At 43.5% G+C, this 26,509-nt stretch overlaps 1 protein-coding gene across 1 annotated transcript in view; it reads right to left on the reverse strand.

Annotated features, from left to right (window-relative positions):
- Positions 1 to 26,509, reverse strand: part of BANK1 (B cell scaffold protein with ankyrin repeats 1) — a 292,948-nt gene that overhangs the window by 225,709 nt on the left and 40,730 nt on the right. The window contains exon 3 of the mRNA XM_061585556.1: positions 23,563 to 23,568. Within this exon, the coding sequence (XP_061441540.1) occupies positions 23,563 to 23,568 (6 nt within the window). The remainder of the gene's footprint in view (positions 1 to 23,562; positions 23,569 to 26,509) is intronic.

The raw sequence follows: 26,509 nt of genomic DNA on the forward strand, positions 1-26,509 counted from the left end.
CAGTAGCTTCTGACTCAGTATATTGATGACACACAGGTATATCCTTCCATTCTACCTAAATCAGGAAACTATGTCAACTTGGCTCTTCTTTGAACAAAGTACTCCAAGGCTGTTCACATCACTTAGGGATTCTACTACTATTTCTGTCATGTATTTTTAACGGGGATGACACAGAAATATGATTCAGTTTGCATTTAAAGTTCAGCTTACATAACTCACACTTTCCAACACAATATGAGAACCAAAACACAGCCATCCGTCAAAATTTGCACTTCTCTGAATTTTCAGTGCAGTTTTCCAGCCAAAAGAATGTGTCCAAAAATGCATATACTGAGATAAAGTGTGTATAAAAAGGCATGCATTAATGAAAACAGCATACAAGCATTCATTATATTAGGGGGAATTGTTTTGCAAAATATGTATATTAGTTAAAATTGCATACAAACATGTATATTAGGAAAACATTCAAAATCAAATTCTGATGATTTTTCAAGAGGACTTTTTTTTTAAAAAAATGCAAATTAATGTGCAAATATGGAGAGCTGAACTTAAGATTGGAAAACACGAGAAACTGAGAGAACAGAAACTGACAGATCCAGCCATTCCTAATTTCAGGTACCTGTTTTTTTTTCTGCTGCACCTTGCATACTCTAGCTCACAAAAGCTTTGGCCAAGATCCATTTGTTAATCTTTAAGGTGCAACAAGATTCTGTTGCTTTCACTGCTAAACAGACTAACATGGCTGTCCATCTGAAAGCCTTTCCCCTGTGTATTTTCTGAAGTGTCCATAAAGAGCACAGCATTACATCTATTTCTTATAACAGCCCTTTATCTCCACATCTCAAACTGCGCTTTTGTACAGTCTCAAGTACCACTTCTTAGTCCTGGAGCAGCCCTAATTTAATCAAGGGCTCTCACAAACTTCTCTCTTTACTGGTTGGTGAAGAATCAGGTAATAAGTACTGGAGCGGCCCATGATAAATTGAGGGTACATAAAGAAGGAACTAGGATTAGGATTAGTCTCCCCCCCCCCCATTTACCATTCCATTTATAGGCAGGCATGGAAGGATCTATCAATTTCACTTCTCTCCATTTCTCATCTTTCCTTCATCAATTCAGTTCTCCACATTTCTGCAGCAATTTGCAATTTTTTAAAGAAAGGAAATTCTCATGAAAATTGATCACCGTTTTGGTACCGCTTTCTTCCAATGAACACATTTCTGTACGCAGTTTTAAGTAACGTACATAATTTTGTAAGCAATTTTCCCTAATACACATTTTTGTATTTTATTTTCATGTATACATTCATTGCTACACACTCTTTCCTATAAAACACTGTTCTTCAACCTTGCATGCCCAGATGTTGCTGGACTACAGCTCCTATCATCCCCAGACAGCATGGTCAATGGCCAGGAATAGTGACAGTTGTAATCCTTCAATATCTAGGGACCCAAGGTTGAGGAACAGTGCCCTAAAAGATGCAATTTGAAAGCAGTGGTTGGAGAACAAGTTTGCAAATTCAGATAAATGTGAAGTTTGAAGGATGGCTGTGCTTTGGCTCTCATATTGTTTTGGAAATTGCAAATTTGATAGATTTGCCTTTAAATACAAACAAAACAAAATTTCTCCCCCATCCCTATTTACAGATGATGAAATTGGGGGCATTTTGGTGACTTTCCATGGTGTGAGATTGCTTAGAGATGGCAACACTGGCACTCCTCCATAAGCTCAGAGAGAGAGAGAGAGAGAGAGAGAGAGAGAGAAACAGCAAAGTGGAGAGTAGATTATCAGTGGATTGGATCCAGAGTGTCTGTTCCACAAGTGGAAGGGCTCCTTTCCTTCCCCAATGGGGGTGAGATCTAACAGAGGCCTCATGCAGGGAAGGGGGGAAGGTGATTTTTGCGGATACCTTTTCCCTCTGAAGCCCCCCCCCCACCACTTTTTACACCATTCTTGAAGCCACCAACCGTCTGCAGCAGTTTTTTAGGGGACTGCAAGGGGAAAGAGAAATTGGCAAAACCAACCTCATCCTTTCATCCAGTGGGAGCTACTTGTGAGCAGAGCTCAACTCATGCAGAGTCTGGGGACTCATCTGCACGTTATATTTCAAGCAGTTCCTAGAGTCAGCCCAGGGATTGACCGTTAAACCAATCCAAGAACTGTAGCTCTGTGAGGGGAATAGAAGTTTCCTATCAACTCTCCATACCCTTAGCAAACAGCAGCTCCCAGGATTCTTTAGGGGAAGCCATGACTGTTTAAAGTGGTAAATACTACTTGAAATATAGAGTGCAGATGGGGCCTGGATTTAACCCAGTATCCCCAGCCGGTTTAAGATCCCAGAAAACCCAACTACAATTTAGTACAAATTCCAACCAACATTTTTTTGGCAGAGAGCTGTATAGGGATATAATAACTCAAGAAGCAAAGTGTTCCCAAAAAGCAACCAGCATTTGTGTTATGGCTTCTAAGGAAGTCAAAATGGAAGAATACATGTTCCTGGAAGGAGAGAGGCACAACAAACACTGGAATACCCAACGCGTTCATAAACTTTCCAGTCTGTTTCAACCCAGAGCTGGTACGCCTAGGATGTTCCTTTCTGCAATACCTCACATGCAAATTTTCTTTATCCTAGACATTTCAGGAATAACGACTGGATGCACTCACAAAATCAATGTTGCAGTTTACACACAACACTAAGAGAAATGCAAATGTACCTGGCACATGTCAGGTAAACTCCAGAAACCTTTTTTAAAAAACAATGTGGATATGCAGCATGCCTGCATCTTACAGCCCAATACTACGCATGTCTAAGAAGTACTTCTCACTGAGTTCATGGTAAATGTGTACAGGATTGCATTCTTAGTTCTAGGGTAGAAGGGCTGTGGGGGTAAAAGCTGGTATAAACCTGGATTAGAATATTTGTTCTAAATATGCATGAGGATATTTGTTTGTTTATTAGATATTTTTATACCCTACCCTTCCTCCAGTTTAGAGCACAGGGAGGCTTCACGTTACATGACAAATCATTAAGCAACCATCTAAAATAAACAACAGGCCAAAATCATTACCTTACATTTAAACACAACACAGCAGCAGTGTCAATAACTAAAGCAGCGATGGGACACTTATGGCCCTCCAAATGTTATTGGTCGGCCAACTCCCATCAGAGCCAGCCAGCCGGGCTAATGATCAGGGATGATGTAGTCCCACAACATCTGGAAGACCACAGGTTCCCTATTCCTGACCTAATGGGACCATACCCCCAATGGAAAACAAATTACGAAAAAAGCCTGGATAAACAAAAACGTTTTCAATTGACATTTATGTATATGCACTATGGCGGCAGGCCAAGTATCCCCTGGGATAGAAATGGGGTGCTGCTGCTGAGAATGTCTTGTCTCATGTTACTACCCTCCTGGTTTCAGCCAAGAATGAGACAATGAGCAGGGCATCTGATGCTGATTATAACAAAAAGGTCGGCTGGTAACAGGGAAGACACTCCCTCACATAGTTGGGTCCCAAGCCCTTCAGGGCTTTATATGAAATCTATCTGAATAGTCAGCAAGCTATTTGGCAGTCACTGAAGCCACTGAAACATTACATCAGTATAGATTTAATTCCTCAACTCTCACTTGCTCTAATAAGTGGAGTAGCTCTCTGGCACACACAAACACTATCTCTCACGGCTTCATGCCAGCAGAATGTTCTTGCATGCAAAGGGAACTCTATGTTTTTTTCCATCCAGAAGAATAAATTAATGGCATGATGCTACTCAAAGGGAATTTTATAAAAGGAAAAACCCTTATTTGTGCAACAAGTGATTGAACTTGGTGGTTCTTGCTACTTGAATGAGGCAATTGCTTCAGTTAGAAGTGTTATAACACAAGGCTGCTTGTATTAAGGTGGTTTTGTTTGCCTCTGCACACTAAAAACATGTGGAAGTGTTTTAAAATAATGATATGGTGTTGTAAAAGACATGTACCGAAGGAGCCATGGTTGGTCAGCATTCCATACTCCTTGAGCATGCCTTTAAAAATGCACATTTGTCTTGTATGGTAGCTGCTGATCCAAGCAAAATACCAGGAAGTGCTGCTGGGCTAAACAGTGTCGTAGACATTTTAGTTATTGTTATAATTTCACTTTAGTCAGAAAAGTGAAGTCAACGTGACTTACAAAAACAAACAGTATAAACAAGTGTAAAAACAAGAATAAAAACAACCTAAAATGCTCACCAATAATATGTATCACAGAGCAAGTCCAACTCAACTAGGGATGGTATCCATTTGCTGCAAACTGGTCCAACTGCATTCCATCAGACTGACAGGCAATTCCTTTTAGTTTGTTTCTGCTCTGTTCCAATTTTACCATTCCATTTTTTCCCTTTCGAAGAAATCTCAATATTGCAACCATTCTCTCTTTCTCTCTCAGTGGTGGCCAGTGCCATCCACCCAATCTCCCCTTTGCCTCCTCCTCCTCCTATCTCAATCATATCCCCTACCCCCAAGCCATGGGAGAAAACAAGAGATCGCAGGCCTGCCTGTGCCTGGTCAGTTTCACGTTAGCTTTATTTGCTGTAAGATTTCAAGATTTTCTTGCAGGTTGGGCTGTGTAGGTTGGGGGATAGCTTCTACTCTGTTGTTTAGTTTTATTCCTTGCTTTTTGATGTTTATATACTTTTATGTTTGATGTTTATATGCCTTTATTTTGTACGTCGCTCAGAGTGGCTGGGTTTCCAGCCAGATGGACGACTAATAAATCGAATTAAATAAATAAATAAATAAATAAATAAATAAGAGCCTGCTGGATCAGGCCAGTGGCCCATCTAGTCCAGCCTCCTGTTCTCACAGTGGCCAACCAGATGCCTATGGGAAGCCCACAGGCAGGACCTGAGCACCATAGCATTCTCCCATCCTGCAGTTTCCAGCAACTGGTATTCATTAGCATACTGCCTTCAACTGTGGAGGCAGAGAATAGCCATTATAGCTAGCAGCCCCTGATAGCATTATTCTTAAAGCCATTCAAGTAAGTGGCCATCACTGCATCTTGTAGAAGCAAATTCCATAATGTAACTACACACTGTGTGAAGAACTTCCTTTTGATCTGAGTCTTCCAACATACAAACCTATATATGCTTGTAGGGTTTATTTTAATGGGTCCCACCTGTTAAAATGCAAGCTTTTTACAAACTATTTTTCAATGCTCAGAGCTTGCATAATTATATCAACATTTTGCTGAGTTAGTACTGACGATCCTGTTTCTTTTTATAATTTATATCATGATTTGAGTGCCAAATTATTCATACCGGCTCAGTTTTGAAGCAGTTCTGTGCAGCACACTTTTGGAAACACAGTTCAAAATGTGTGCTTTATCCCTTGTCTCTGCTTTTTAATCCCAGTATCCTAGAACCTCTCATCATTATGTAATACTTGCTAACTTGACACTTTGCTGGCAGCAACAGGACAAAGACATACTTTCTTCTTTCAAATTAATCTTCTCATTATTTACTAACCAAGAAATGGATATTCTGGCAACAGTTCTATTGGAATGCCAGTGAAGCATTTAAGAGTGAGATCCATGAGCTGAGTGTCCCTGGTTCATTCAGGGACCAGGGGAACCATGAACTCACTGGTATGACCTTTGGTAATCCATCATCAACCCCCCCCAACAAGAGAATAATAACTCAGATGACTTATTTATTGAGCCTTCATCCTGATTCCTTGCACAAAGCTTATGCAAAGTTTTAGATTATATGTGACCTTCATTGAGCATTCATCCTGATTTGTTTGCTGGTAGTAGGGATAGAGGAGGAATTCAATTCAGTTCACATTTAAAGGCCCTGCAGGAGAAAGAAAGCATCGCCCCAAGGGAAGGAGAGGCTGCTGCTGCTGTGCTGCTGCTGCTGCTGCTGCGGGACCACCACCTCCACCACCCTTCCCAGAGGGACTTCTGCCTGGCAGGACCAGGCCCCAGGTACCCAGCCAGCCAGGACTGATTCTTACCACCTGTCCCTCTTTGGAGGGATACATAAGCTGGCTGGCTGAGGTGGCCTGGGAGACCCAGGCCCTGCAGGAGAGAGAAAGCATCGCCCCAAGGGAAGGAGAGGCTGCTGCTGCTGTGCTGCTGCTGCTGCGGGACCACCACCTCCACCACCTCCACCACCCTTCCCAGAGGGACTTCTGCCTGGCAGGACCAGGCCCCAGGTACCCAGCCAGCCAGGACTGATTCTTACCACCTGTCCCTCTTTGGAGGGATACATAAGCCGGCTGGCTGAGGTGGCCTGGGAGACCCAGGCCCTGCAGGAGAAAGAAAGCATCGCCCCAAGGGAAGGAGAGGCTGCTGCTGCTGTGCTGCTCCTTTCTTTTTCTTTTTTTTTACTTTTTGTTGGTGTGTTGATGCAATTTGAGATGAATGGGTGCCTGATTATATGAATGTATGTTTGTTTATATGCTGTATATATGGCTGTATATATAGCTGTTTTTATATGTTTAATTGTTGTATATTTTAGTTGTATTATGTGCTTCAGAGAGAGTTTTATCCATCAGGCGGGGAGACTTGAGGGGGCCCCAATTGCTGTAGTGACGGGCAAAGGAAGGTATGGCGCTGTGAGAAGGACGTGCCAGGTAAGGGGAACGCGGTCCAGACATGTTGTGGCTGTGCCTTGTTCCGGTCCTTCCCACACCCGCAAGGTCGTTGGTAGTTCTATCAGCCAACTCTCAGATCTCCAGTTGCTGTTATTAAATGCCAGATCGGTATATAATAAAAAACCTCCCTCGTCCACGATTTGATTGTGGATGAGGCAGCCGATCTGGCATGTATAACCGAGACCTGGGTGGGTGAGCAGGGAGGAGTTGGTCCAGCATCATGGTAGATCTGAGGGTCGGGGAGGTGGGGTCGCTGTCGTCTATAAGAGTTCCATCTCACTCACCAAGCACCATGTTCATTCAGTTACTGGCCTGGAGTGTTTACACCTTGTGTTGGGCCAGAGGGACAGGCTGGGAATCCTTTTGGTGTACCGCCCACCTTGCTGCCCAATGGCTTCCCTAACTGAGCTGGCGGAAGTGGTCTCGGATATATTGTTGAGGTCCCCCAGACTAATAGTACTGGGGGATTTCAACATTCATGCCGAGACCACTTTGTCTGGCGCGGCTCAGGACTTCATGGCTTCCATGACAGCCATGGGGCTGTCTCAATATGTTAGTGGTCCAACACATGTATCGGGGCACACTCTAGACCTTGTTTTTGCTACTGAGCATGGGGAAAGTGATCTGGATGTGGGGAGTTTTACAACACTCCCTTTGTCATGGACAGACCACTGCTTGCTGAAGTTTAGACTTTCAGTAACCTCTTCCCTCTGCAAGGGTGGGGGACTTATTAAAATGGTCCGCCCCCGGAGACTAATGGATCCTGAAGGTTTTCAAAGGGCTCTGGGGGATTTTCCGGCTGATAGGACTGGCGCTCCTGCTGAAGCCCTGGTCGCTCTGTGGAATACGGAGATGACCCGGGCTGTAAACACGATCGCTCCTGCACGCCCTCTCCTGTGTAGAGCTCATACAGCTCCATGGTATACTCCGGAGCTGAGAGCGATGAAGCAAGATAGGAGGAGGCTTGAGCGGAAATGGAGACGAACTCCCGACGGATACAATTATGCGCTGGTTAGTGCTTCGACTAAGCTCTATGTAGGAGCAGTGAAGGCAGCTAAAAAACATCATTTTGCTGCCACTATTAAATCATCTCTTTGCCGCCCAGCGGAGCTCTTTCGAGTTGTCCGGGGGCTTCTCCATTCAAACCCTCCGGACAGGGTGGAATCATCGGAGGCCCGCTGTAATCAGTTTGCCGATCACTTCCAGAATAAGATCTCATGTATCCGCCGGGACCTAGACTCTCAAGTTATAGCAGTAGATCCTAGTGAGGTGTCCGGAGCACAGTCTTGTCCTGTTTTGTTGGATGAGCTTCAGTTGGTTCAACTGGAGGACGTGGACAAGGTGCTTGGACAGGTACGTGCAACCACTTCGGTACTGGATCCTTGCCCCTCCTGGCTGATAAAAACTAGCAGGAATGGAACAGGTAGCTGGGCCAAGGAAGTGATAAATGCCTCTTTACGAGAGGGAGTGGTCCCGGGCTGTCTGAAAGAGGCAGTGGTGAGACCACTCCTGAAAAAGCCTTCCTTGGACCCAGACAATTTTAACAGCTACAGGCCAGTGGCGAATGTTCCATTCCTGGGCAAGGTCTTGGAACGGGTGGTTGCTGGCCAGCTCCAGGCGCTATTGGATGAAACTGATTATCTAGATCCATTTCAATCGGGTTTTAGGCCCGGTTTTGGCACTGAGACAGCCTTGGTCGCCCTGTACGATGACCTATGTCGGGAAAGAGACAGAGGGAGTGTAACTCTGTTGATTCTCCTTGATCTCTGAGCGGCTTTTGATACCATCGACCATGGTATCCTTCTGGAGAGGCTCGCGGAGTTGGGAGTTGGAGGTACTGCTTGGCAGTGGTTCCGCTCCTACTTGGCGGGTCGTCTCCAGAAGGTAGTGCTTGGGGAACATTGCTCGACACCGCGGGCTCTCCAATATGGGGTCCCGCAGGGGTCAGTTTTGTCCCCCCTGCTTTTTAATATCTACATGAAGCCGTTGGGAGAGGTCATCAGGAGTTTTGGAGTGCGTTGTCATCAGTATGCTGATGACACGCAGCTCTACTTCTCCTTTTCATCTTCTTCAGGTGAGGCTGTCGATTTGCTGAACCGTTGCCTGGCCTCGACAATGGACTGGATGAGAGTTAACAAACTGAAGCTCAATCCAGACAAGACTGAGATGCTGTTGGTGGACGGGTTCTCTGATCGGATGGTGGTTATATACCCTGTCCTGGACGGGGTTACACTCCCCCTAAAGGACCGGGTTCGTAGTCTGGGAGTCTTTTTAGACTCTTCCCTCTCACTTGAGGCTCAAGTAGCCTCGGTGGTTAGGAATGCGTTTTACCAACTTCGGTTGGTAGCCCAGCTACGTCCCTATTTGAGTAAAGAGGACCTTACAACAGTGGTACATGCTCTGGTAACCTCACGTTTGGATTACTGTAATGCGCTTTACGTAGGGCTACCTTTGAAGACAGTTCGGAAGCTACAACTAGTGCAAAATGCGGCGGCCAGATTGCTGACAAGGACCAAGCGGTCCGAGCATATAACACCTGTTCTGGCCAGCTTGCACTGGTTGCCAATATGTTTCCGGGCTAGATTCAAAGTGTTGGTATTAACCTATAAAGCCTTATACGGTGTGGGACCACGATACCTTGCGGAACGCCTCTTCCGATATGAACCGGCCCGTGCACTACGTTCTGCTACGAAGGCCCTCCTCCGGGTTCCAACTCACAGGGAGGCCCGGAGGGTGATGACAAGATCTAGGGCCTTCTCAGTGGTGGCCCCCGAACTATGGAACAGTCTCCCTGAGGAAGTACGCCTGGCGCCGACTCTGCTTTCCTTCCGGCGCCAGGTCAAAACCTTCCTATTCTCTGAAGCATTTTAAGTTACATTGATCTAATTTTAATAATGTTTATTGTATTGTTGATTGTATTTTAATATTATTTTGTTATTCATTGTATTTTTATACTATTTTATGTTCACCGCCCAGAGAGCTATTGCTAGTCGGGCGGTATATAAATTTAATAAATAATAAAATAATAATAATAATAAATTTGCACTTTTTGAACAATATGAGAACTGGAACCCAGCTACCCTTCATAATTCACACTTATCTCAATTTCGCGATGCAGTTCTCTGAGCAAGCAATGTTTTTAAAAGTGCATATATTACGGGAAAGTGTTCATAAAAATGAATATATTCATTAATATACACAAATTAATTATATTAGGAGAAAATGCTTGCAAAATTGTGTACATTCATCAAAATGGGCTGTTGGAAAATGGCGACCAGCAGGCAGTCGTTTCGATAGCTCTGCAGTGTTTCTTCTGTTTTTTTCCCTCTCTCTCAAAATGGCAATACAAAACTACTGAAAATTATTGAATTAATTACCAACCTCTGCCATCTCGCCGCCTCTTATCTTTCACTGCACCAACTATCCCTGAAAAGCCTCTAATCCTGCTTGTCTCTTGACTGATGGACTGCAAACTTTACAGCGTCTCACCCAACCCTCCCCTCCCCCATCTGGAATGGTCCTGCTCACGACGAGGAACACTAACAAGTAAGCAACAATTATAAGCTATCTTACAACAGAACTAGCTTTAATATCTCCACCAGCGCCGGCGATTAGTTTGTTTACTTAGCTGTAAAGGTCAAAGGAAATTCTCCCTGTTTTAAGCTGCTTTCTTGCTTAAAGAGACAGCCTAGAATTATGGTCCACACTAGGAGGGACTACAAAATCTTGGGGCTGGCCTTTTGCCAGAAAACTTAAGCAAGCAAAAATTAATCACTTTTTTACCCCTAAAGAACATTTGCTTTCAGCAGATATGGAGGACGGAAAGAGGCTCATGGGGAATAAGGCTAACAATCCAGTACATTCAGCAGAGCCAGCAGTCCCACAGTAAAAGATGAGGACTCGCCACCCCTAGCAAATACCCCCCTGGATTGGTCGCTGGATTTCAACAGAGCCCTACAAACGGAAGCTCCTGCTCTCTCTTGTCCTAATCTCGCTTGGGAGCTTGCCGCAGCAGAAAAGCCAGCCCAGACAGGGGCTTCCCCCCCATCGATGGTTGAAGACTCGACCGAGCTGACCCAACTTGCAACGACTCATTGCTCAACACAATCTCACACAGCCTTCCCAAATCACCTAAGGGGATGAACCTATTGATTGCAGCTGACAAGTTTCCAACTGAATGCTGGCTTTTTATGTTAGCAAGGGACATTGACCTCATCAAGACCTTCCTCTCTGAGTCCAACAAGCTTTTAACCACCCTAGTGGAGGCTCATAATAAGCGTACCCTATGGCCTGGCAGCGCATCGCGGGGAACCCAGACCTGCACAAGCTTCAAGCAAATAACACTAAGAGCCAAATCTAAACGTTGTGGCACTAGGATGCACAGGAATCTCCTTAGAAATAAACGAGGTAATACCAGCAAGAAGAGCAAAAACATCAAAAACCCAAGGACCAAGCGCAGAGCTTGGAAGATTACTTCTAAAAAGTAATAAATTACAGTTACAATTACTTGGCCCCAAAAAGTAGTAATTACTGTTACAATTACAATTGCTCTGAAAGTAACTGATTACTTTGCTTTTTCTCAAAAGTAATCACTACAATTACATTTCAGTTACTTTTTAAAAAAAACTCCTACAAGGTGCTGGCCTTGGCTGCTGCGCATCTAAGAAGCCTAAAACAATATTAAAAATAAACACACACACACAGGGGGTAGTAGAATAAAAAAATTTATCCATAAGATTAACATAATGGCATAACAGAATCTCACATCCCCCCAAGCAATGAAGATACCCCAACTCTTGAAATCAAATTTTACACTTGAAACGCTTTTATAATATGTTTCTGTTATGTCTCAAAAGAACAAGATGCTCAAAGAGCATGTCAGACAAGGAATGTCTTTTTACAGTCATTACGTTGCCACCAGTACTGAACAGGCGTTCTACTGCGGCGCTTGAAGGCATGCCTGTGTTGTGCTGCAAAAAACACCGCAGCACACGTGGAAAGCCATGGAGTGATGACACTTCCCTGCTGGGAGACCTCAGGTACCTCACCAGTTCCTCCTCAGCAGTGTCCACTGCTGACTTCTTGCCCTGGGGCAGAAAGTTAAAGAAGTCATCTTCTAAGTCATCTCCTTCCTGGTCTTTATCTGAAGACTGATCACTGTCCTCATTAAGTACACCCATCTTTATTTCGGCTTTCAACAAGGCTTCCATTGTGTATCTAAGAAAGAGAGAGGATATGTTAACACATATATGTTAGGAAACCATCATCTGCTCTTCATTTCCTGATGCTTGTCATGTCCCCTGGTTCAGGGTCCAGCCTGAGCCTGTGGATGATGACATGGAAGGTAGGAAGGTGACCAAGTCACCACACTCATGGGGCAGCACAGCAGACCCTTAAGGATTACCTGCAGCAACCCAAGGTTGTGATGAGGAGCCCCAGGAAGAAAAGGCCCAGCCCCTGCCTACCACCTTAAGCCCTCTGATGCCTCCCTTGAGACAACATTTCCCTTGGAGTAATCCACCCAAAGGGCTTCCCTAATGTTCTTACTTGTTGGTATGGGTGGTGGCCTGACACGATTCCAGCCGATCTAGTTTGAAGTGAGGGTGTACGCAGGCTGCCAGAAGAAGCAGATCCCTGCCAGATCCCCACCTCTCAAGGGTTGTCTGCTGCTGCTTCAGCATTTTGGGAGGAGGGGTGTCATGCATTGGTTCAGGAAGGCCACGTCTCCTTGCCTTTATTGCTTCTTCAATTGCTCTCTGCTTCTCAGGGTGTGCCCTCTGAGGAAGAAGAACAAAGCATGAATCCAAGAAAAAATGGAAGAGGAACTTCACAATTTAAACATAGACAATGGACAATCTTTGAGGACCAGCATGACAAAGGCTTACCTCAAAATGTTTCTTCACATTGGATGAGGGGGAAACAGCTGATCTCAGATTTTTGATCCTTGGAAGGCAGTAATTGCATCGTACAACAACATTTTTCCCACTCTGGCTCACAAATGTACAAGCTTTCTCAAAGCCAAACCATGGCACTTGCTGTTCTGCAGATGTGGCTGTGGGCAACTGGCACTGCGTCATGCCCTCCTCCTCCTCCTGCACAGGGCCTCCTTTCTGAACCTCACTTTCTAGTTTTGCCTCCTCAGGATCAACAAGCTGTGACTCAAGTGGCCGCACTAACTGACTGCTGCTCTCAGCAGCAAAACCTGCAACAGGCGTCTCTGTAATAAACAAGAGATAATGCTCCTATATGGGTGAACTTCAGCTGTGATGTGCCCCCATCTCTTCCCCATGCTGCAAGATCCCCCAGTCAGAGTGGAAGTAAGCAGGTCGATAGCACAATTAAAAGAGATCCTATTTGCTCACTGAATAACCCTGCCTGGGCCAGTCTAACCTACTATCTCACAGGGTTGTTGTGAGAACAAAATGAGACTAGGGTTCAAATCCCCACATAGCCATGAAGCTCACTGAGTGACCTTGGGCCAGTCACTGCCTCTCAGCCTCATGAAAACCCTATTCATAGGGTCACCATAAGTTGGAATCAACTTGAAGGCGGTACATATATTTTTTATTTTGAATATGATGATTATGATAATAAATATGCAGCATTTCAAATTAATTCTGTATGAGAAGCATTCCATGCCAAGCTTGGAAAACCAAGGATGAGGTATAAAATGTAGACAAAAATACTTTTGACAAAATGCCGTTTATATTTTATATATATGAGCCTGGGTAGGGAACATTTAATCTAGCCTACTTGCTTTCAGCAAGAAGGGTTAAGTGCCTTCAGGCTAGGGCAGTCACCAGAAGGCCACAGCAGAGACAAAGGAGCCTAGTGTTGTGGAGATGTTAGATGGGAGCTTTGGGGGGTAAAGATGGAGGCTCCTGAAGGCTGCAATTCTAAACACACTTACTAAGGGATTAAGCCCCATAGAACTCACAGGACTGACTTCTAAGTAGATATAGTTTGGACTGTGCTGTTGGTAAACCTTGACTAGGGTTCTTCTGCAAAGACATCCATATCCAAGCAGCGTTGGCAACCCCCTGCCTGGAATACCCTGCCCTTATCTTTTAATGTGGCTGCTCCAAATATTTTTACAGATTTGACCCTTTACTTCAGAAAGAGGTCTGAAAAATGAGTAAGAGTAAGAAGTATCTTTTAAAATTGTTCTTTTCAATTCACTCTTGAATTAACATCATACCTAGGGCAGATCCACACCATTCCTTTAAAGCACATTCAACACTCATTTGAAGCACATGAATCCCACCACAGAATCATGGGAACTGCAGTTTGTTAAGAGTGGTGAGAACTATAACTGTGAGGGGGAAATGACACTTCCCAGAATTCTTTAGGGGAAGTCATGCGCTTTAAATGCGAGTTGGATGTGCTTTACACATATTGTGTGAATCCGGTTAATAAATTTTGCCTGCATGTAAATTGTTTTAATTAATTTTTCAAAATGAAAATAAGCTATAAAGTGTAGTGGGTGACCATGGGCTACTCACCATTTCTCAGCCTATCTGCCCCTCAGGATGAAAACAATGGAGAACCATGACTACCCCAAGGCATACTTAAAATGTAAAGGAAGTATTGTACAACCATAGTATGCAATTGGATACTTATAGGGACACAGCATGACAAAACTGGGTGGAAGTAAAAGTTCTACACTTAGGAAAAAGAAACCAAATGCACAGTTATAAGATGGGGGATACTTGGCTCAGCAGTACGACATGCAAGAAGGATCTTGGAATTGTTGTTGATCACAAGCTGAATATGAGCCAACAGTGTGATGTGGCTGCAAAAAAGGCAAATGCTATATCAGGCTGCATTAACAGAAGTATAGTTTCCACATCATGTGAAGTATTAGTTCCCCTCTATTCAGCACTGGTTAGGCCTCATCTTGAGTGCTGTGTCCAGTTCTGGTCTCTGCACTTCAAGAAGGATGCAGACAAACTGGAACAGGTTCAAAAGAGAGCAACAAGGATGATCAGGGGACTGGAAACAACGCCCTATGAGGAGAGACTGAAGGAACTGGGCATATTTAACCTGGAGAAGAGAAGACTGAGGGGAGATATGATAGCACTCTTCAAGTATTTGAAAGGTTGCCACACAGAGGAGGGCCGGGATCTCTTCTCAATGATCCCAGAGTGCAGGACACAGAATAATGGGCTCAAGTTGCAAGAAGCCAGATTTCGACTGGACATCAGGAAAAGCTTCCTAACTGTTAGAGCCATACAACAATGGAACTAATTACTAGAGAGGTAGTGGGATCTCCGACACTGGAGGCATTCAAGAGGCAGCTGGACAGCCATCTGTCGGGAATGCTTTGATTTGGATTCCTGCATTGAGCAGGGGGTTGGACTTGATGGCCTTATAGGCCCCTTCCAACTCTATTATTCTATGATTCTATGAAAATATTTATATAAGCATGACTATCAAATATGTTTATTTATATAACCTGTAAAGATATTTATAGTGCAATCCTATGTTTGTTTACTCAGAAGCAAGTCCCAATGTATTCAATGGGGCTTACTCAACCAGGGAAAACTGCAGCCTCAAGTGATAAGGAACTTGTTCTTTTAACAAGTCCTTTAAGTTGAGAGCTTATCCCAGTCTGCGTCTGTGTTGAAATTGCTTTTTAATATGTTTTTAATTTTTTTCTTAAAAAAAATGTTTTTAAAGCTTTTAAAAATGTTTTTAAAGATGTCTTGTTTTAATATATTTTAAAGTCTGTTTTTATGATTTTTAAAGTGTTTTTAGTGCTTTTGTTTGCTGCCATGGGCTCCTACTGGGAGGAAGGGTGGGATATAAATAAAATAATAAAAATAAATAAATAAACTTCATTCATTTTTTTAAAAAATGAGTATTAGTTTCCTACATAATAAAAACTGTGATAAACCCTGCCTAATTTCTTTAAAAATAGGGTTGGAGGGAGAGAGATTTACAACACAAACACAAGTCTGCACTTTACTCACAATCATGAAAGGGCGGGGTTGCAGCCAGAGCTTTGAAAAGTTACTTTAAACTACAACTCCCATCAGCCCCAGCCAGCATGGCCACTGGATTGGGCTGATGGGAGTTGTAGCTAGAGCATGATCTGTTTTAAAAAAATGTTGTGCAGGGGGGGTTTACGTTTTGGTGTATATCTCGGGAATTAGACCACCTAGAAACTTTTTTTAAAAAAAATTGAAGTGGAGAGTCCAGAGAGTAAGGGGTGATAGCCAGAGAGCCAGAGCCCCCCCCCAAACCAGAGACTCCAGCCGAAAACACACACACCGGGGCACACACACACACAAATCATCGTCACTCACCTCCACAGCTCTTCGCCATTCTGCCTTCCTTGCCTTGGCTTTTTCCTCCGTCGTCCATTTTTTCCTCTCAGAGTCAGACGCTAGCAGGCTCCCCCTGCCTATTCATCTCTTCTATCGTGCCTCCTAACACAGATCACGAGGGAAGAGACAGTCTGCGCAGAGGTCCAATCAGTGTGAGGCACATGTCTTGTGTTAACCAATCACAGCCAGGAGCTGACTTCCCCTTGTTCCCGCCCCCAAGTAACGTCCAACCTAACGTGGAAACGTTAAAGTTGAAGCTGAAAAGTAGGGAAATTACTATTCGTTCCGTTACTTGCCAAATGTAATGGAATTACCCACTCGTTATTTAAAATTGTAACAAATTAAAAGTAACTCGTTAAAAATAACGAGTTACTTCCAAGCTCTGACCAAGCGTTACAGCAAAATGAACTTTGCCAAACTCTTTCAAGTTCTAGACGCCACCCCCAATCAGAAGAGCGCACAGAGGACAAAACTTATAGCATACTCAGAACGGACAGAGGAAGGCAATTATCTCCCTAACTGTAAAGCTGTTTCCCCACCCCCACCCCCTTTAACCGCTACCCCCCAACAGTGTCAGACTCCAGACCAGCAAGATCTCTCGCCGCTTATACTCCTGGAGGTCAAACCAGTCCAGAGCCGGTCCTCTCTGGCTAAATGGAGTTTAGTCCTAGACCGACAAAAGCTTGCACTTTCCAACTACCCTAAACCTCCGGCTCATATTGTACATAATGAAAGCAAAGCTCTTTTCCTGGGAATACTTGAAAGTATTATGCCAGGCCTTTTTTCTCCTAGAGATATATCCAACGTGGAATATCTTTACTTCAACCAGGTCACGGCTCGACCTACAGTGACTTTCAGCTCTCCTGAAAAAACTAGTCAGCTTCTCAAAAATAGAGACATCTTACAATCAATCGGCATAATAACAACCAGAGTCTTCAAAAACACAGCTCTCCCACAGGCTTTAATCAGCTGCACGAGCATACCAACCAAAAGATCCCCGACAACAATAGACCCTCTGCTTGGAAAAAATTTAATCAAGCTGGAAGTTGAGCCTGATCCACCCTTCCCTCTGCGGGTGCGATCTCAGCTCGCCAATGCCAAGTCAGAGGCTCCAGATCATGATTCAGCCCGCAGCTTTGGGAGCGCTGATGGGATTGACTTGTTCACCGAAGAAGAAACGAAACTATCCGAAGCCTTTGTCGCTCTACCGTCACCAGCCCAAACAGACATTGTTTTAAGGCTACAGAGATTAATCACACAACTAAAATGCTTGCCGGCTGCGAAGACCAAAAACAGTTCCCAGAAAGGAAATCAACGGCTGAGGGACCCTATTAGTATGTTAGCGGCTGACCCTATGACTATGACTTTAAGCCACAGGTCCCCAGCAAGTAATAAACATGCCCTCCGGGCAACTACAGCAGAAATCAACTTACTAGCCCCAAACTCAGTTCCAGCTCCCATAAGGAAGAATCAGAGCATTACATCTTCCAGGGCAACACCTGCAACATGTGTAACTCCCACTTGGACAGAAATGAGATGGTTAGACAAAAATGAGGAAGGCTCCCCCCAGAAGGCATACGCCTATAGGGGTTCCTCGCTTAACTCTAAGCAGGCACCAATATCTAATGTTAGCCGGATGGATCCAACTCTAGAGTCAATGGAGCCCTTGCCGATCAAATTGCCTCCTGTGGCCAGTACTCTTCACCAGCAGAAATCATCATCGTTTCAACAAAACATTGGAGGCCAACCTCCCAAGCCCTGGCTACAAGTGAGCCATTCTGCATCTTGGTTGCTCTTTCTTTCTTAGAACATTGCAGGGTGGAAATCCAAAGTCGCTGATCCCTCCTTTCTGAATTATGTAACCAAGCATGACATTGTCTTCCTCCAGGAGACCTGGGCTACAGAGCCACTTGAACTGAATTGATATTCTGTTTACTCGCTGGCGGCAGCACCAAGCGACAAAGGCGGCCGCCCCAAAGACGGCCTGAGTGTAATAGTCGCTACTAATCTTAGAACCAGCACCACCAGACCGGACTCTCTGTCAGGGCTAGCCATGGCGCTAGTCCTCAAGTTCAACTGGGCTTGCCTACTAATAATAAATGTTTACCTCCCTCCGAACTGCCAAAAAAGGCGAGTGAATAACACCTGCCAAGAATTAGAGACATTCATAGCCAAGCTGACAATGGTATACCCTGAAACGGCGGTGGTGATAGCAGGCGACTTCAACGCTAGGATAGGACCTAATGACGAGGCCCTGTATGCCCACTTCCATGAAATCCCCCCCGCCCTAGATGAGACCCATATCTTACCAGCGTGACATTCTAAAGATCCTGGGTTCAACTATGCTGGCCTTTGCCTCATGCAAGCACTATATAGATTAAATCTTGTTATAGCAAACGGGTCTGTGGATGGTGATAGAAGTGGTGAATACACCTATTTCTCCAGCACAGGAGCATCAGTAATTGATTTCTTTATAGTGTCTACCAACTTACTAAGCGGCATATCCTCATTCCTCGTCGACAAACGGCCCGACAGTGACCATCTCCCCTTGACCCTCTCGTTGTGTTGCGGCACTCACACTACTCATAGCGATCAGCCTCCATCTTTGACAGTGATTCCTGAAGTAAGGGCCGCATGGGTCAGATGGTCGACTAAGTTAGAGAAGGAACTAAAAGAAATACTCTACTCGCCCAGCTGTCTCCGTCACCGCGAAAATCTGTTAGCAGCGGTCCCTGGAGAAGCAATGCTTGCTGCTTACAATGATTTAATTACAGATGTTCAACACTGCCTGATACCCAAACCACCAGCAAGGCCCCTTATCCGTCTACAAAATTCCAAACCGTGGTTCGACAAAGAATGTGTTGACTTGAAAAAAATGCTAGTTGAGAAATACAGGGAGTACAGAACAAAGGATCTTCCAGCACTGCCGGCTGAGTGCCTAGAGCTAAAGAAGAGATACAAACTCCTAATTAAGCAAAAAAAAAGATCAGCACAGGCTTACCTCTGGCAGTCCCTAATTACAGCATCAAGGACCAAAGATTCGTCCATTTTCTGGAGGCTAGTGGCCAGGGGTTGGCCCAACAATTCTACTAATTTGAATTACAATATACCTGTGAACTCCTGGGAATCGCATTTTTATAACATCTATTCAAGGGGCCAAACCAGGGCGCTGCGGGTTGAGAACCCTATAACTGAACTCCCAAAGTGGCCCCCAGTCTCTGCCAAGGAAGTCATCTCCTTAATTGCCATCCTGAAGCTGGGTAAAGCTCCAGGGCCTGATAATATCCCCCCTGAAGCAATTAAATCTAACCCAGAGTGGTGGGCTACAGTCCTGGCAGCCTTATTTACCAGTATCGACCAAACTGTTTGCATCCCCAAGGACTGGGGCCTTGCCACTATTATTCCAGTCTTCAAAAAAGGTAGCCATACGGACCCAGCCAACTATAGACCTATTAGCTTGCTGAATATCGTCAGCAAGCTATATGCAAGTCACCTACTTACAAAATTACAAACTTGGATAGAACAGGAAAAATATTTTGGAGGAGGAGCAAGCCGGCTTCAGGGCGAGTCGCTCCCCACTGGATCATGGCTTCGTCCTCAAACATCTTGTTGAAAAATACACTTCCAAGCTGGGCGGCGCCCTCTATGCTGCTTTCATCGACGTTAAGTCAGCATTCGATCTCATTCCAAGAGATAGACTTTGGGCAAAACTCGAATCCACCAATATTGATAGACGCCTATTAGCATTGATTTGTGGGTTATACCAGAATACCCAGGTTCGCATAAGTTGTAACAATGCTGGCAACCTGTATAAGCCCATTGCCACCCAAAGGGAGTTAAACAGGGCTGTATTTTAGCCCCTACATTGTTCAACCTATACGTATATCAACTCCCTAATTAAAAGCTTGGCGTTGTGCCCCTCGCATCATCCTACCCTGTCAAACAGGCCTCTTTCTATCCTATTATATGCAGATGATGCAGTTCTTTTGTCCCTCACAAGTACTGGCCTCCGACGCCTGCTCAGAGCCCTCGCCAGTTACTGTAATAGAGAACAGTTGGTTATTAACCACAACAAATCAAAGGTCGTAATATTTACTAGGAAGAGAGTGAAACATCGATGGTGATTAAACGGTACCCCTATAGACCAAGTATCATCATATAGGTACCTTGGGATAACCCTTCACTCCTCGGGAGCATGGCATCTACAGGCAAAAAATGCCAGGGCAAACGCTATGAGGAGCACAAAGGCTCTTCTCTCCTTTTTTTACACAAAGGGTGGGCAACACGTTCCATCTGCTCTACAGGTATTTAGCACCAAAGTCATCTCTCAATTAATTTATGGTGCCCAGATAAGCGTGTATGCCAAACACACCTCCTTCGAAATTATCCAAACTAAGTTTCTAAGGAACATACTGGGCACCCCCCTATGTGTATCGAATGCCAACTTACGTCTTGAAGTCGGGCTGCCTACGATCGAGGCTCGTATGTGGGTGCTCAAGTTTAAGTACTGGCTTAAACTGACCTTTCTACCAGTTGGTTTGGCTCCACTAGTGTTATCTGATGCGTTTCAGTCAAAATGGAAGAAATCACTACTCACCAAACTCTCAGCTTTAGGCTTTTCTCCTGCTAGTGTCCTCTCGGGTGGTTTTTTCAAAGCGAAATCGGCTATCACCCAGAGAATATTCGATATAGAATTGCAAAACCATTTGCCTCTTGCTGGCTCCATCTCCGACTCTTGCCTTTCTACAAAAACCTTTACTCCTGCGCATTATCTGGCCTTCCTATACATCCCCAGACTTAGGAAAACCTTCACGCTGGCCAAGCACAATGCCCTACCATCGGCACTTTTAGAGGACAGATACCAAAAAACCCCATTCGCTGAACATTACTGCCCATGCGATGTTGGCGCAGTAGAGACCGTGAGCCACTTTATCATAACCTCTGATGCCAATTAATTACCCCCATACTGCAGAAATTCCCAGGTAGAGATGCCGTTTTCTACGTACAATATCTTCTAGCTGATAAAAATCCTTTAGTTACAACTAAGGTCACGAGCTTTTGTGATGCAGCCATTAAATACCGAAAAACGTGCCAACCCAACGACTGTTATAAGCTTATAGATTGGTTTTAGATTGACCATGTGTCAGTATACAGTCTATTGTACTGTTAACTTTTTATACAGTTTTTTTTGCACTGTTAACTTCTTATGATGTTTTATATTCTGTACTTTGGTCTCTGCTGGTCTTTGACCGTAATAAAGCAATTAATCAATCAACCAATCAAAATTGCATACAAAAATGTGTTTATTAGTTGAAATCTGCACTAAAATGCTGAAGAATTTTCATGAGAGTTTTTTTAAAAAAATGCAAATTTTTGCAGAAATGTGGATATCGGAAAAATAAGAAACAGAGAAAACTGAAATTGGGAGATCCTTCCATCCCTAGCTTGGAAGTTATATGACAATAATCATTCATCCTGAATTTCTTGCAAGGTGTTCATACATCTTCCTATTAATCATTCATTCATTCCACACTTTTCAGTGCATTTTCCCTTTACTTTCCTAACTTGTTGTTGTTATGTGCCTCCAAGTTGACTGCAACTTATGGCGACCCTATGAATCAGCATCCTCCAAGAGCATTCCTAACTACAAAAGTCTATAGTTTTTTAAAAGTAGATTTGTGGCACTAGGGTGACAGGGCATTTTAATCAACTTAAATTGTGCATACTTAAATTTCCCGGTATGCACTTGAATCCCTCCTACAAAATAATGAGTCTGGAGGTACCCTGAGTCAGTGTACAACAGAAAGGTTTGGAATAAAAAGTGCTGTTTTTGTAAGAAGGATCTATTAATTTCACTAAGTGAAATCTTTCCTTCCCAGTTCTATCCTTTCCTAGAATGCATGTTTCCCTGGGGTACAATTGGCCCTTTTTGGACCTAGGCTCTCAGCACTCCTAAAAAAGGAAGAAGCTACTCGTAGATTCATCAGCAGTTCTTGTTTCAAACTCTTTGGTTGCGCCTTGAATTCTGTTTCCTTTGCCACGCTCTGCCCTGACTTGCCCTGACTCCTGCCTGATTGGTGTGCTGGTTCACTGCCTTTTTGCCCTTAGTTTCCCCCTTGTGCAGCTGTGTGGCCCACATGCTGGCTCACCTGACACGAGGGGGTTCAGATGATCCCACTCTCATGTGTTCAAGGAACATGGGAGGGGATTATGGGTAGGGATGGATGAATTTGTCATTTTCATTTTTTCAAATCTGAGGTTCAGTCCTGTACATTTCCACATCAGTTTGTGATTTTCTTCTTCTTTTTTTTTTCAAAAAAAAGTCCTCATCAAAATTGATCAGCGTTTTAGTATGAATTTTTCCTAATATACACATTTTTGGATGCAATTTTGCCTAACATCATTTTTTGCAAAGCAGTTTTCCCTAATTTAATGCATTTCTGTATGTCATTTTTACTAATGTATGCATTTGTATCCACACTTTACCCTAGTGTAAACATTTCTATTCTGTATACATTGCTTGGCTGGTGAATTACACTGCAAAATTCAGAGAACTACAAATTTCAAAGGATGGCTAAACTTTGGTTTGTGTATTGTTTCAGAAAGTGTGAATTAGGTAGAGTCATCTTTAAATGCCAACTAGATTGATTTTTTCCCCATCCCTATTGATGGGCTTCTCACACATCATACAAAATGTGCAGGTGGCAAGGGAGCATGACCCCTGGATGCATCAACATTGGGGCAGGGTTGCACAACCCATTGACTTCCCTCACACTTTCCTCCACACAAGGGGGATCCTGGGCCAATGTGGATCTCTTTTCTTGCATGGAGTATCTATATACATGTACGTCTGAACTCTTGAAGACATTCAAAGTGATGAATGGAATAAAAATGTAAAATGCAAGATATTTAATATCCCTAAGACGAACCTAATAATCCTCCTCCTCAGTTAAACTCTCTAACTACATTCTTGGGCGGGGGAAATCAGTCCAGAAATGAAACCTTTTTGCTTCTGTCTGTATTTAGCATTCAAGGTAATTTTTGTAATTTCTGGTAATGTATCCCATGGAAATATAATTGCAGTCCCTCGGCTGTTCTCTCAACACCGGCAGATGATTCATTTCACTCAAGTGCAAAGTTACTTTATCCTTTTCAGAAGAATGAGGTTTAATTGTTAAGGGAAGGTTATTAAAATAGACAATACAGTTAGAACATGAAGCATTTGTGTACTTGCTAAGCAGTATGGTCAGAATGAACTGTGCTCTAGGGAGAAAAAAAATCAAGATTTGTTTTGAATCCAGAGAATCCTGTAAAGAAGATGGAACCAGGGACAGAAGACTTAGATTGGCTGCTATGAAACTTCCAGGTTCAGAGGTATTATGCCTCAAAACAGGGATCCATGGATGAATCTATCACTAGCTCATGTCACTTTCACATGTACCAGTTCCATCCTGTTTCTGTATTCATCAGATTCATATTTAAATGTGTAATACGCATTTCTAAAATATTTTCTAAAGAAGTATGCATTTCTTAACATGCATGGTCCCAAATCGGCATTTTGACCTAGATCAGCATTTCCCTGATCTCCTGACCTAAACCTCCCGGTTTAATAGTTTTAATTGCTATTTTAACTATTTTGATTGTTTTGCTGATTTAGGCTGCGTTCAGATGGCAGTTTATTCCGTTTCCCCAATGTTTCCTTACCTGATGATTTCCACATTTTATTTGATCTTTCACACAACATAAAAACCACTTCTGGAAATCTAGCAGAATCTAGTGGAAGTTTAGTGCTCATTTAGAACTTAGATCTTCTTCTGAGGCCCTTCTCCAGGTCCCTCCTCTGGAGGAGGCTCAGAGGGTGGTGACAAAGGAGAAGGCCTTTTCAGTTGTGGCTCCCCATCTGTGGAATATGCTCCCCAGTGAAGCCCACCTAGCGCCCTCACTGATATCTTTTCAGTGATAGGTAAACATGTACCTTTCCCCCCCAGGCATTTGATTGACAAGATAAGATGATATTGTTTGTTATTAGTATGCTGCCAAAGCTTCCTGTGGCTGAATGGGGTTTTTGTTGTGTTGTTATTATTTTATGTTTATGTTTCTTATAGTATAATGCATATATTAGTCTAGGAGGTGCTGATCAGGTCAGTTTGCACTGGAATTCACAAAGAACAGATCCCTCAAGTGTTGCAACCTCAGAGTATCAGTTGATGGGGAATAACAAGAGGTGAAGATCTATTGCTTTCAGGTCCTGTTTCTGAGCTTCCCAGAGGAATCTGTCTGACTCCTACGGGAAAATGAATACTTTACCAGATGGAACTTTGGTTGGATCCAGCAGGACTCTTCCTCTGTTCTCAGGAGGACCAAACTAGAAATTACCCTGAATGTTCAGATCCTACCACAAACGTATTTTATTTACTTATTTATTAAATTTATATCCCACCCTTCCTCCCAAAAGAAGTGTAGGGTGGCAAACAAAAACACTAAAAACCACTCTGAAACATCTTAAAAACAAACAACTTTAAAACATATTAAAACAAAGCATCTTTAAAAACATTAAAACAAAGCATTTTTAGAAACATCTTAAATATAAAAAAGCTTTATAAATATCTAACAAAAGTAATTCCAACACAGAGACAGACTGGGATAAGGTCTCTACTAAAAAGGCTGGTTGAAAGAGGAAGGTCTTCAGCAACCCATCATAATGTCTAGGACAAACTACTCTCTGGCCCATGCCTAGCCTACAGCACCCCATGTTCCCAAGTGGTCTCTCATCCAAGTATTAATCAGGCCCAATCCTGCTTACCGTTCAAGATCAGGCATGTTATGGCTATAAGCAATTTTAGCAACTGGAAAAATAACTCAAATTCGAACAGTTTGTGTTGCATGTTGACACGCCAGTGCTTATGTTACAGGTCCTCAAAGGCTGTCATTCAAAGATACTGCTGGATCAAAATGTAGAATATTATTTCACCAGTATCATTATTATAGTCATCATTCTTGGAAATTAAGGTACATGCAGTACTTTGCTAGCTCCTTACAGGCTTTCAGATCCATAATTCCTGTGTTTCACTGGGAGTATTCTAGCATTAAACTGGGACAAATTGGCCTTGCCTTCATGCCCATGCATACTAAAATGTTTTTTATGACTTGTGAGTGCTTCTTTTATAGTCATAATATTTTTCTAGCAAGCTTTCAATGGACAAGAAAAACCCATAACAAGAAGCTATGGACTGGATGTGGCTGAACTATCTGTACTGCACACACACTCATTAAATTGCCTTTAGACTCACAGAATGGACACTTTGCATATGGAAAAAGAAAACATACATGCCAAATTATTCATTCTGGGGGAAAAAAAGAAGCAGCCTACTTCACTTCTACATGATGACTTAAACCAACAGATTCCCTTTTCAACCAACAGATTCCCTTTCCAATCCTTTAACCAGATACTCCAAGAGTATTAGCAGTGAATGCTTTACCATAAGACCCCATCTGCACTACACATAAAAAGCAGTATTATATCATTTGAAACAGCCATGGCTTCCCCCATAGAATCCTGGGAACTGTAGTTTGTTAAGAGTACTTGAGAGTTGCTAGACGATCCCTTTCACAGAGCTATAGCTCCCAGCGTGGTTTAACAATCAATTCCTCTTCCCAATGAACTCTGGGAATTGTAGCTCTGTGAGGGGAACTAAATTCTCAGCACCCTTGGCAAATGACAACTCCCAGGATTCTTTGGGGGATGCCATGATTGTTTAAAGTGGTATGATACTGCTTTAAAAATATAGTGCAGTTGAGACCATAAGTCACAGGAGGAGACAAATAAGATTTGTGCAGTATGAATAGTTACTTATACTTTCAACTTCTTTCACAAACTGACCTCTTCCCTGAAGCCTTTGAATTAAACTCTTCATTCTAGCGATGCGAGTGAATGCGAGCACATTGAGTGTGATGGTGGCAAGCAGGTTCTATGCATACACACTTCTTTTGAAAAAATCTTTCCTTGCAGGTGTTTATTTATCAATGTATAATATTTTTATCCTACCTTTCCTCTAAGGAGCTCAAGTTGGTGTACTCTCCGTCTCTCCATTTTATCCTCACAACAGCCCTGTGAGGTAGGTTAGGCTAAGAGGCAGTGACTGGCTCAAGGTCACCCAGTGAGCTTCATGGCACAGCAAGGATTTGAACCTAGTCTCCTAGGTCCTAGTCCAGCACTTTAACCACTGCACCAATTAGAGCCGGTGCCAGACATGACTGGGCCCTTGGGCACCAGCCTGCCCCAGGCCCCCTACTCTCAGCCCCCCTCAGACCATGTGGGACTGCTCTACCTTCTCACTTTCTGTGAATGCCCTGCTCGCCAGGTGCGTAGGTCCCTGCCATCAACCAAGATGGCAGTGCAGGCTTCTCTAAGGGGCTGATACCCCCGCTGCCATCTTTGTTGATGGCATGCATGCGTTCACATGCCTGCCATCAATCAAGATGGCAGTGGAGAATCAGCCCCTTAGAGAGGCTATCTTGGTTGATGGCAGCTGCATGCGC

This window comes from Rhineura floridana, chromosome 9, assembly GCF_030035675.1.
Source record: "Rhineura floridana isolate rRhiFlo1 chromosome 9, rRhiFlo1.hap2, whole genome shotgun sequence".
NCBI classification, from domain to species: Eukaryota; Metazoa; Chordata; class Lepidosauria; order Squamata; family Rhineuridae; genus Rhineura; species Rhineura floridana.